This window comes from Phyllostomus discolor, chromosome 2 (assembly GCF_004126475.2).
Source record: "Phyllostomus discolor isolate MPI-MPIP mPhyDis1 chromosome 2, mPhyDis1.pri.v3, whole genome shotgun sequence".
Classification (NCBI taxonomy): domain Eukaryota; kingdom Metazoa; phylum Chordata; class Mammalia; order Chiroptera; family Phyllostomidae; genus Phyllostomus; species Phyllostomus discolor.
Window position 1 is genome coordinate 74,138,860 of NC_040904.2, and position 12,415 is coordinate 74,151,274.

Sequence of the window (12,415 nt, forward strand, 5' to 3'; positions counted from 1 at the left end):
TAATTACAGAATAGAGGGAAATTATTAACTTTTCAATATAAAAATATTTAATGGAAGTTGTGATTTGAAAGTGAAGACAGGACACTAGTATCCTTCCTTTAATTTTTATTTTACAAAATGGTGTACCAGTAGTACATGAAGCCATAAATAAATGTGCAAGTTATAAAGATATATAATAGATAAATATAATAAATAAATAAATAAATAAATATTAGGAAGGTGGAATTGATTTTGTGAGGAATTAAATTCTCCCAGAGCAGGGAGTCAAAAAGATAATATTTAAAATTGACAAATCAAGAAAACAGCAAAACTTATTATCAAAAGCTATTAAAAATATTGAAAGTTGTTGATTTTGGGGCATTGGACTAGTGAGAGAGGGTTGAAAGCCTTTCTATACATGTAGCATTTCCAAATCTTGAAGATGTGTTAATTTCATATATACAAACTATATTTTTTGTTTTATATATATAGAATTGAAAAGAATGCATGTACATCATGATTCTTTATAGGATTACCTGTATATATTTAAAATTATAGGGGCAACTCAGTGAGATGATGGATATGTTAACCCCCTTGGTTGTGGTGATTATATCACTATCTTATGTATATCAAAAATCAGATTGTACACTTTAAATATATACAATTTCTGTTGGTCAGTTTTATGCCAATAAAGCTGAAAAAATTGTGGAGAGAAGGAGCATTTAAGATATAATATTACTTAGATTTATAGCAATGAGACAGTTAATAAAACTTTTATATTATATAAATATCATATTAAAATATATTATGTTTTTATATAATTTTTATTATATAAAATATATATTATATAAAACATTAAATATAATGTTTTTCAAGCCTAAATGAACATGGAAATGTATTAGAACTTTTGGTTTAGAATTGACAAATATTAGTCAATCTAGTTTAAGCCAAAAAATAAAAAATGGGTGGGGAATTCATTAGATGAGTGCACTATGGAAAAGCAAGTTCTAGAACTAGTTTCAATATTTTCTTTTTTCTTTTTGCTATTTTTAAAAATGTATTTTATTGCTTATGCTATTAGTTGTCCCAATTTATTCCTCTTTGCCCCACCCTCCCCCTGGTACCCCCTTTCAGTCCAGCAATCACTGCACTTAGTTCATGCCGATGGGTCATGCATGTAAATTCCTTGGCTACTCCATTTCCTTTCCTGATCTTAACATCCCCCTGTCTATTCTGTACATACCAATTTGTAATTTTAATCCCTGTACCTTTTCCCCATTCTCCCCTTTCCCCTTTTTAAATGATAACCCTCCAAATGATCGCCATATCTATGATTCTGTTTCTGTTTTGTTCATCTGCCTTTTTTTACTAGATTCTATTGTTTATAGTTGTGAATTTATTGCCATTTTAATGTTCATAGTTTTTGAACTTTTAGTTTTTTTTCAGTTAGATTTTTTTTTTTTTTGAGTTTTGTTCTTTTCTTTCATTTGGGCCATATTTCGTTGTCTCCTCAACTTGGCAGCTTCCCTGTGTTTGTTTCTGTGTATTAGGTAGAGCTGCTTTGACTCCCTGTCTTAGTAGTGTGGCCTATTGTAGAAAAGCACTCAGTAAATTGGATGGGGAGGAGCCTTAGGTAATCACCAGGGAGGGAGGGGCAACCCATTTGAACCAGGTTGGAGTCTCAGGTATGGTATCACTGCTTTGTGGCTCTGTGTGAGGGATGGCTCAGAAAGGGGACTATGGCCACTGCTTGTCCTCTGGAGTTATGTCTGGGAGATAGCTGTCCTCTGGCTCTCACCATGATACCAGACACTGGTGACCTTCCAGCTGGAGCCCAGAGGAATTGAGTCTGCCTAAGTCCTAAGTTCGTTGTAGTCCCTACTTTAAGAGAGACTCCCGAGAGTCCTACCGTTTGTTCTGCGGCCTCATTCCTCACTGGTTTTCACAGCCAGAAGTTACATGGACTTACCTTCCTGACACTGGAACCCTGGGTTGAGTGGTCTGGTATGGGGCTGGGATCCCTCATTCTCAAGGTATTCTTCCTGATTTTATCCACTACACATGGATGTGGGACTGCCAGTTCTGCTTCTCTGCCCCTCCTACTTTCCTGCCTTTCTGGATGAATGTAACTTCTTTAATTGCTTGATTGTTGTACTTCCATACAGCTGAATTTTCTGACAATTCTTGGTGATAGTTTTGTAGTTTAGTTGTAATTTTTTGCTGTGGTTGTGTGAGGAGGTTAGTTGTGTTTACCTATGCCTCCATCTAGTTCATGATTTTCTGAATCCAGAGAATGCAATATCATTTGGAACTGTTTTCTCCCTTTCCATCTTTCCCTAGGGGCTTCATTCTCTCAGGGCTGCTGACATTTCTGCCATTAAGTTTAGTTTATTAACCAAGGGAGAAGAAATCCCCTTCTCACACCTCTAATCCCCAAAATATTTGGGGGACTTGGGCCCAGCCGAGATTAAGTGTGCCCACTTCTTGGACTAATCACAGTGTTGAGGAGAGTGTGGTAAAATGTTTGTTTTAGCCTGATGACAAGTCTGCACTAGGGGAAATGAGGATACTATATTGGCAGCCATTGGCAACCATATCAGAACCATAGAAATGATGGAGGGATACACACTTCCCTCAAGAAGTTAGTGAGATAGTGGAAAAGAGAGCTAGGTAGAGTATAAAGACTATATTTATATGTTTATTTTGAAAGCTGTCAAAACAGTTGTTATTCTCTAGTGATTTTGGAGGAAAACAAGTGTTAATAGAAATACACTATTTTTAAGCAAGAAGCATTATTCTTGTTACAGTATGTTGACTTTCCCTCCTTTTCTATATAATCTTTGCTAGCTTTAGTGATATAATGTGAAAATGCTTTTTAGGCTTCCAAAAATACTTTTAAAAATATTTGTCATTTGTTGACTTCTATTTCATTACTTTTTAGATTTTTGTTACTACTGCTTATAAAAAGAATATTGTATTAAGCAGAAACAAATCTTACATAAGGTACAGTCCTAGACAAAATAAAGGATGTATCTTACTGCTTTGTCAAATAGTAACCTTTCTTATAAAGAAAAGTTTCTGTATTATTTGAATTTACTTTAATAGGAAAGTTAATTGTATTTTTATTACCAGAAGAAAAATGTGGAAATAGCAACATGGTGGTATTAAAAGAGCAAGCCTGTAATTCTAGTTTATTTAAATAAGTAAATAAATAAGCCAGGAAATTCTTCCCACAATTATTTCATAATTATACATTCATTCATTCTGCAAATCTGTTTGGTTTTAGGAATAAAATAGATAGTTTGGTCCTTGTTCTGAAAAACTTTACAGAGCTAAAACATATTGAAGAGTCACATTGTTATGTATTTGTAATCATGAAAGAATTACAGACACAATAAGAGTATAAGAGGGGACCTGACTTGGACTGGGAAGTTATGGAAAATTTGCTGGGTGAGCTAACACTGGAGCTGAGCTCTGAAGGAACAAGAGCAATAAATTAGATGAATAAGCAGGAGACCTACCCAGGGATGGCAAACAGAATGTTCAAAGTACCTGGACAGAATGTCAGGATATTAATAGATTTCATTATAATTCATATGTTTGTAGAATTCTTGTTTATGATATATATTATGTGTTTTTTAATTTTTTTAATCACTTGACATGCTAAGAATTTATAGGTAAGCAAAAGGGTTAACTTGATATCTATAATATTCTGTATATAACTATATATAATATTACAGGTATAAAATATGTTAAACATATATTACTGTATTCTTTGATAGAAGTAAAATCATCTCTGTTTGCATTGACATTATATATAGAAACTCTAAAGACTCCACCAGAACACCCTTAGTACTAATAAACTAATTCAGCAAGGTTTCAGGATATAAAATCAATGTATAAAAATTCTCTTCATTTCTGTACACTAATAACTCTCAGAAGAATTAAGGAAGTAATCATATTCATAATTTCATCAAAAAGAATAAAATACCTAGACATAAATTTCATGTCTAGGATATGAAAGACCTAGACACTGAAAACTGTATGATACTGATAAAAAAAATTGAAGATACAAATAATTGGAGAAAAAAAATGTTTATAAATTTGAGGAATTAATACTGTTAGAATATCCATGCTACCCAAAGCAAACTACAGATTCATTGCACTCTCTATCAAAAATCCAATAGTATTTTTCACAGAATTATAACAAATAATTCCTAAAATATGTGTGGAACCACAAAAGATCCTGAATAGCCAAGGTAGTACTGAGAAAGAATAAAGCTGGATCATCACTTTTCCTGGTTTCAAACTATATTACATAGCTAACCAAAAGTGTATGATATTGGCCCATAGATTAGACAGACATGTAGATCAACAGAACAGAATAGAAAGCCCAGAAATAAACCCATGCATACATGGTCAATTAGAATACAACAAAGGAGCCAAGAATATGCAGTGGGGGATGGACAGTTTCTTCTGTAAGTGGTGTTGGAAAAACTGGACAGCCACATTTAAAAGCATGAAACTGAACTACTGTTGTACCATACACAGAAATCAACTCAAGATGGATCAAAGACTTGAACATAAAACCTGAAACCATAAAACTCCTAGAAGAAAATAGAGACAGAAAGTTCCTTTGACATCAGTCTTGGGGATGATTTCTTTCTTTTTTTTTTACTTGACACCAAAGGCAAAGGCAACAAAAGCAAAACACTAGTTGGACTACATCAAACTAAAAAAACTTGTACTATAAAGGAAATCATTAGTCAAAATCAAAACAACAATGAGGTATCACCTCACACCTGTTAGAATTTTTTTTTCCCAAAAAGATAACAAATAAGAATTGGCAAGGATGTAAAGACAAGGGAACCCCTGTGCACTGTTGGTAGTTGTGTAAAATAGTGTTGCTGTTGTGGAAACCAGTATGGATGTTCCACAAAGAATTAAAAATAGAATTACCACATATCATCAAGCAGTTCCATTCCTGGGTATTTATCCAAAGGAAATGAAAACACTAACTTAAAAAGATACTTGTACCTCTGTGTTCATTGAAGCATTATTTACAGTAGGTAAGACATGGAAACCTCCGATATGTCCAGTGATGGATGAATGGATGAAGAAAATGGATACACACACATATATAATAGAATATTATCATTCATAAAAAAGAAGGAAATCTTAATATTTGTGGCAACATAGATGGACTTTGAGGTCATTATGCTAGGTGAAATAATTCAGAGAGAAAAATAATATCATATATATGAAATCTAAACAAAACAAAACTCAGATATTCGGAACAGGTTGATAGTTGTTGTAGTGAGGGTTGGGAGGTGGGCCAAATAGGTGGAGGTGGTCAAAAAGTACAACATTTCAGTTATAAAATGAATAGGACATTGGGATTTAATGTACAGCAAGATGACTATAGTTAAAAACATTGTATTGTACATTTGAAAGTTGTTAAAGGGAATAGATCTTGACAATTCGTATCACAAGAAGAAAAAGTTGTGATTGTGTGGTGATGGATATTAACTAGATTTGTTGTGAAGATAATTTTCCAGTATATGGAAATATCAAATCATTATGTTGTACACCTGAATCTAATATAATGTTACATGTCAATTATAGTTCAATAGAAAAGAAAATCCTACAGTATCAAGGCACCAAGTCAAATTTACATATTTTTTAACATTTAATAAAAATAAATATGTGACTTAATGTTGGCTGTAGCCTCTTGGTTATGGTTTTCTTAAGCTATGATGTTCTGAAAAAGTTTTCTGTTCTAATTTTGGAACATGGGGAGACCAAAAATAATTTCCTATGGGTCTTGTAGGAAATGATCATCAATAGATTTATTTTTGTTTCCTCTTCCATTTCCTTTTTGATTAAGATCTATAGATTATTTCAACCAAGATCTAGTTAGGGAAATGTAAGCCATGCTAGATAATTCATTTTAATGAATAATTAAATTCATAGAACCTCCTTTCATTTAATTCATAGAACCTCCTTCAAAGTTGTTAGAAAATTGAAAGAATAGATAAGAAGAGGATGGTGAATCAGACTTAGCACTCTAGTAAGTTGCTGTTAGCCCTAGAAATGGAAGGATAAAGGAAAGAGGAGGTATTGGTAGAATATAGAGACTAGAAATGGTTGATGAGGGAGAAGCACTGATTTGTGTAAAAGGAAACCTCAGAAGAGATATAATAATTACATCTAAGAGGACCCTTTAACCACAGATCAAGAAATTTATAGAACAAGCAGGATAATTTGTGACACTGACACACACACACAACCATGTAGATCACCTGCATGCTTAACATTCAAACTCTGAAAATCACTGAGAAAATCTTGAAGGCTGCAAGAGTAAAAAGATACTGCCTAATTTAGAAGACTAATGATAAATACAGCAGACACCTCAGGAACTGTGCAAGCCAGAACATAATAAATTGACATCTTTAAAGTGCTGAAAGAAAAAAATTAAGTCTTAATTTGAGAGGGAGAAACAAGCATGTTTTCAGGGAGGAGAACACTGAAAGAATTCATTACCAGAAGACCTGAACTGCAAAAAAAAAAAAAAAAAAGTACCACAAGCATGATGCTAGACAGAAAATGTACCCAGAGAAATGAAGAGAACTGGAAATGGTAAAACCTGAACCATACATGTAAAATGGAATATTCCTAACTTTTAATCACTGAAACAACTGTCTAAAGCTGAAGTTGGCAAACATTTTTTCAAGGGCCAGATGCTTTAGACTTGAGGACTGTAGAGTGTCTGCTGTAACCATACTACTGTTCTTGTAGCACTAAAGCAGCCATAGATAATACTGTAGACATCAGTCTTAGTTCCCCACATCAGAGCCATCATAGAATTTATCAACATTTTCATTTTTATAAATGTGAAGGAAAAGTGGTATTTCAACTTCAAAAAGTTTTACTTATTTAATTGAGTAAACTAGAACATCTTATTGGAAATAAAAATTCCCCAGCATTTCTTTTCTGTGAAGTAGTCTTTTCTCCTAGTTTTCTACTGGGTTTTTGACATTATAAAGAATTATCTGTGTAAGCTTTTCAATTAAGGAAATCAGCAAAGATTCTTCCGAAGTGAATCATTTTGCTTTTGACTGCATTTATGGTTTGTGTCTGTTGACATTTAAAAATTTAGTCAAATTTATAAAAATATCAGTTCATGGGGTATAGTTGCTATGCTATGCTTAGAAGGGTCTTTGTAATTATTGTGTAATGCTTAGGTCTTTTATCTAATTTTTAAAATGATACAGTTTCATAGTTATGTTTGCATGAAAAATTTCAGTCTTTATTAGTGATTTTGATTAAAGGTAAAAAATATTTAGAAAAATACAACTTTAGCTATTTCTAGTTGAGTATCTTCTACATTTCAAGAGTTTGAAGGCTCTGTCATTTAGGATTGCAAAGTAATATATAATATTATACTTTTCCATGCTTGTGATTAGGAAATAAGTCATGTTTCTTTCTGAACAAATGAATTAATGAATTATTAAAGGCACATAAAATACTTAGTAGCATATTTTCCAAATAACTCATTTATTTTTAACACTTTTTTATTGTTGTTCAAGTACAATTTTCTGCCTTTCCCCCCCAGCCCTCCCCACCTCCCTCACCTGTTTCCACCTCCCTTTGTTATTGTCCATGTGTCCTTTATAATTATTCCTGCAAACCCTTCACCCTTTTTCCCTATAATCCCCTCCCCTCTCCCCTCTGGTCACTGTCAGCCTGTTCTCAATTTCATTGTCTTCGGTTATATTTTGCAAATAACTCATTTAAAAATGAGATTTGAGGCAGTCTGCTATAAGCAGGATAATGATAATTTAGGTAAGCCTAGAGTTTGAGGATCCATGTTGTCATTAATTAGATACATAATTGGTGATATCGCTATAATATAAATGCTAGTGGAGAGTTTCATGGTGCCTCTGTAATATATTTTTGTGTCAATTTCTCTATCCCTTATATCCCTCTGAAAAAAATTAGATTTTGAATTTTTTCCCAGGGTCCATTATATTAGGAGTGTGTACTCATTTTAGATCATCTTCACATGTGTAGCCAAATTTTGGGCACCTGGTATCCTGTTGTTTTTTTCTTTCTCTCTCTTTTTTTTTTCAGTGTGAACCTAGTAGGCATGAGTAATGTAATTATGCATTCTGTAGTTCTAGAACTTAAGTGCATTTCTTTGTATTTTCCTCGAAGATGCTTCTGTTAAATTTTTACTGAAAATGTAACACGAATCCTAAATGACCAGTGTGTTTCAAAACCAACTATTTTAAAACTAGATATCTGATAATACATAACTGTTCTCTCTTGAGATTCTCTTAAATTGGGACAAAAAAGTCAAAGAAGCAATGAAAATTATTATTCACTTATTCTTCCTAGGAGTTTCTTTGAGTTGCTGCTGTTCTTTGGAAGAGATGAGTTTTATGAAGAACCCTTAAAGGATATTCTTGGATCATTTCAGGTAAAACAATTTAATACTTCACACTTTGTCTACATTTAAAGCAGGCCTTTATTCTCCCCTTAAAATAGTATATTGGTTATTTATTTTTTGTAATTTTTATATTTAACTAAGGTGGCAATGTTTAGGATCCTGTTACACTAGTGGAAAAAGTGTTTCTTAAAATGAACTTTTAGCTGTATTTCTAAGCAGTTTATGAATAGGATTCCAATTCTACATTTGCTATACCAGAGCCTACTGTCACCACCAGTGTAGATTTCTAAGCACATCCTGGACATACACGCAGTTTTTATTTACAGGTTTTGGTTTCAAAGCCCATGTAGAACTTCACCCTTACCTAGACTAGACTCAGGCTGTCTGTTCCATGCACTTTTCCCCTTGGCTGTACCCTGATTTTTTTTTTAATTTATCTTCTCAATAGCCTCCCCAAGATAGAAGGTAGATATTTTTGCACATTCTGTATGAGAGAAGAGAATAAAAAATATCCAAGACCTCTCTTGTAGATGGCAAGAACTTTAATCTTTTTAGCATTTATTTACAAAGAAATACCTAGTAGTAGTACTTGGGCTCACTAATGTGTGTCATTGGCATTATCTCATCAGCACTTCTCTGAGGTAAAGGAAGATGCGCTTTGAGCTCCCCCTAGGGGCAAAAGTGTTCACACAATGTATCTTATGTTTATTCCAGTGGTGTTAACAAGAAAGGCTGATGATGGTCAAACACCAGTATTTGCTGTCCACCTTTAGGAAGAGTCCAGTGCTCTCTTTCACCTAGAATTTTTTTCATGTTTATTTAAAGCAAGCTTTTACAATGAATAGATTTTTTATAATGAATCATTCTATTGCATATACAAAAGAGAAAAATGATAAGCAAACTTAATTGTGTCAAGTATATCTAAAACTTCTTCACATTCAGAATCTGAGTCCAGATTTGCTTTTCCACTCACCTGTTGATGTCTGTTTTTTAATACCATTTTGTCTTCAGCAACATCAAAGTGTTAGTGAAATAGCATTTTCTAAAATAATAAAAACTAAAGCCCATTGGAATTTGGCTTTTTTAGAAGCTTAGGCTGGCTTTATGGTTCTGTTCAGCAAACTTTTGACCTGCTTCAGAGGTGTTGTTAAATTAGATCAATTGCTCTACACCCATCCCACATGTTTGGTTCCCAAGAATTAAAAAAGTTCTCTGCTAGTTTTGGATTTTATTCTGAGTTGCAATATATACTTTTGCAAGTTTCTGTGCTCTTTGAATGTCCATTCAAGGAGAATTACAACTACATCATGACCATTATTGGGCTGCCATGAATTCTAGGATATTGAATATAAAAATATTCTGACTTTAGAGTAGTATAAATATTTAAAAATACATGTTAGAATCAGTGAAATTAGGAATGTTATAATAAACACTTTACTATATCTATTCCTACATTCAGCAAAAGAGGTAAAAATACCTGTCGTCATGGAGCTTAATTGAGCCTATAGTCAAGTATTTAAAACTTACTAATTTCCCATTCATTTTTTTCCTTTGAAACTTGTATTCTTGGCAATCCATTCTTCAGCTTTTACTCAAGCAGATATTTATTGTGTTCCCACTATATGCTAGGTACTAAGCTCTGGGACAAATAGTAGTAAGCAAAAACAGAAAAAACTTGTTATTGTGGAGTTTGATTCTAATGTGGAAACAAATACAATAAACCAAACTTGTAAATTAAGAGTATTTTAGAATGAGTCAAATGACTGGGAGAAAAATGAAGCAGGCGGGGGGATAAGGAGTGCTGGCATAGTAGTATTGGGGAGAAAATTTTAGCTTTAAATGGGTCGTCAGGGAGTCCCCTCATGGGGATGGTGACTGAGCTTGGACGGTGGGAACCAATGAAGTGTCTATAGAGTAGATGAGAGACAGTATTTGACTGGTTTTAAATGTGTGAAATCTTAACATTTTGAAGGGATTTATTCTTTATTTTTATTTTTTGTGAGCAGTATATCCATTCAGTTATCAATATAATCATTTCTTCAAGGGAGAGTTTATGGTTTTTGTGCCCATTCTATCTCCTGCTCAAATTCTTAAGCCCGCTGCTTCTCCTTTTTGTTGTGTGTGTGTATATTTAAATTTCTCTGTCATTTCTGCCATTTTGTTGCTGTGACTTCTTCCTACTCAGCATTTTCTGGAGCCTTTAACTCCTGCTTAGTAGGACAGACTTCACCTTTTTGTTCCACTTGTAGCTTTACCTGGAGAATTTTCTGAACTGAGCTGTTGCTGCTTGTGCTTCTCAGGCCTGTGTGCCCTTAACAGACCCAGGAAGGTATAACATGTAGTCCACTGTGTACATTCCCCTAAAATCTTGTATTTAATAAGCTTCGTGAATTTTGCAGGGTTTTGACCGACCTTTGGTAATCCAATAGCAATCCCAATATCATCTTCTGAAAATTTTTTAACTTATATTGCTAGTATAAACTGTGTTTCCCCAAGTGATTTCTTTCTGTCCAGCTTTCATACAGATTCATACCAGCTTAAGACTGTGCTCTTTCTCCTCTACCATGTACCTGGGGAATGTTGTAAAATACAGATTACCGGCTCAGTAGCTCTGGGGTGGAGACTGAGAATCTGCACTTCTAATATGCTTTGAGGTGATGCCTGTAGTGCTGGTCCCTGGACCTGAGTCCCTCAGTGGACTAATATTCTTTGTTGGATTTGAGTTAATTATTCCTTTTGTGTCCATTCTCCACCCCCGCATTCCAACTGTGAGTCTACTAGTTTTGCTACCCATTCTGTCATCTTGGGCAATTTCTTTGTCTGTTTTCTGCATTTGTAAAATGGGGACAGTATTGTACTCGCAGCATAGGGTCATCAGCTTGGCATCATTCATAGCAAAAGATCTGACTTAAAGCTTAGGGCAGGCCTTAAAACCTGTCTGGTGAAGAGTGTGAGCTCTCTGATGTCATACTACCTGGACTTATTTGTCTTCACAGTAAGACCAACACCTAGCCCTTAATTAAGCTCATTTTGTTCTTCCATGAATTTCTTTTCTCCTAAAACCTAAGCTGTTCAAGTAGAAATATTTTAAAGATTTATTTGTTTTTAGAGAGAGGGAAAGAGAGAGAGAAAGAAAGGGAGAGAAAGATCAATGTGTGGTTGCCTCTCACATACCCCTTACTGGAGACCTAGCCCACAACCTAGGCATGTGCCCTGACTAGGAATCAACCGGTGACCCTTTGGTTCGCAGGTGGGCGCTCAATCCACGGAGCCACACCAGCCAGGGACAAATAAAAATTTTTAAGTCTTATCCACTGACTATAATTTTTCCTCTGGCTTATTCCAAGAGGAAACTTTATTCTTAGAGCCAGATATTCCATTTACTGGCTTTTAAAAGTCTGCTTGTTTACCCCTTGGTTTCTGACAATTTTTCTTTACCTCAAAGCAAGAACATGCATTTTTTAAATCTTCATCCGAAGATATGTTTATTGATTTTAGAGAGAGGGAGGGAGGGAAGGGGAGAAAGAGAAACATCATTGTGAAAGAAATATCGGTCCATTGCCTCCTGTACATGCACCTGACAGGGGTCGAACCTGCAGTCCAGGTATATGTCCTGACCAGGGATTGAACCTTTAAACTTTTTGTGTATATGACAGTCTTCCAACCAGCTGAGACACCTGGCCAGGGTGACACATTTCCTATATGCTGTACCTACCTCATTATTATTTTTAATTAGTTCATTGGGGAGTTTTCCATAGGCTTGTGATTGAATTCATACACTAGGTCTCCAAACCTCATTAATTTAATTAAATTTTCTAGATTCCCAATGAAATGACAAAAATAAAATAAGGAAAAATTCCTTATGAATGCTAGAAACTAGGACAAAGACCTCTATCAAGGGGAATTTCAGGGGAAAAGGGGAAGGGTTTATAAGAACGAGTATAAGGACACATGGATAAAAACTAGGGGTGGGTGGAAATGGGA

The 12,415-nt window shown here is 34.3% G+C and overlaps 1 protein-coding gene and 1 long non-coding RNA gene across 6 annotated transcripts in view; one reads left to right on the forward strand and one right to left on the reverse strand.

The window, feature by feature from the left end:
• The window catches only part of ZNF654 (zinc finger protein 654), a 77,222-nt gene that overhangs the window by 35,865 nt on the left and 28,942 nt on the right, over positions 1–12,415 (forward strand). For 4 of the 5 annotated variants that reach the window (XM_028534124.2, XM_028534125.2, XM_028534128.2 and 1 more), the window contains exon 3: positions 8,380–8,461. In XM_028534124.2, the coding sequence (XP_028389925.1) occupies positions 8,380–8,461 (82 nt within the window). Of the gene's footprint in view, positions 1–8,379; positions 8,462–12,415 lie in introns of those variants that run through there. The other variant, XM_036017954.1, reaches the window with a different exon arrangement.
• The window catches only part of LOC118498870, a 58,936-nt gene that overhangs the window by 12,384 nt on the left and 34,137 nt on the right, over positions 1–12,415 (reverse strand). The gene's annotated exons all lie outside the window — the stretch shown is intronic.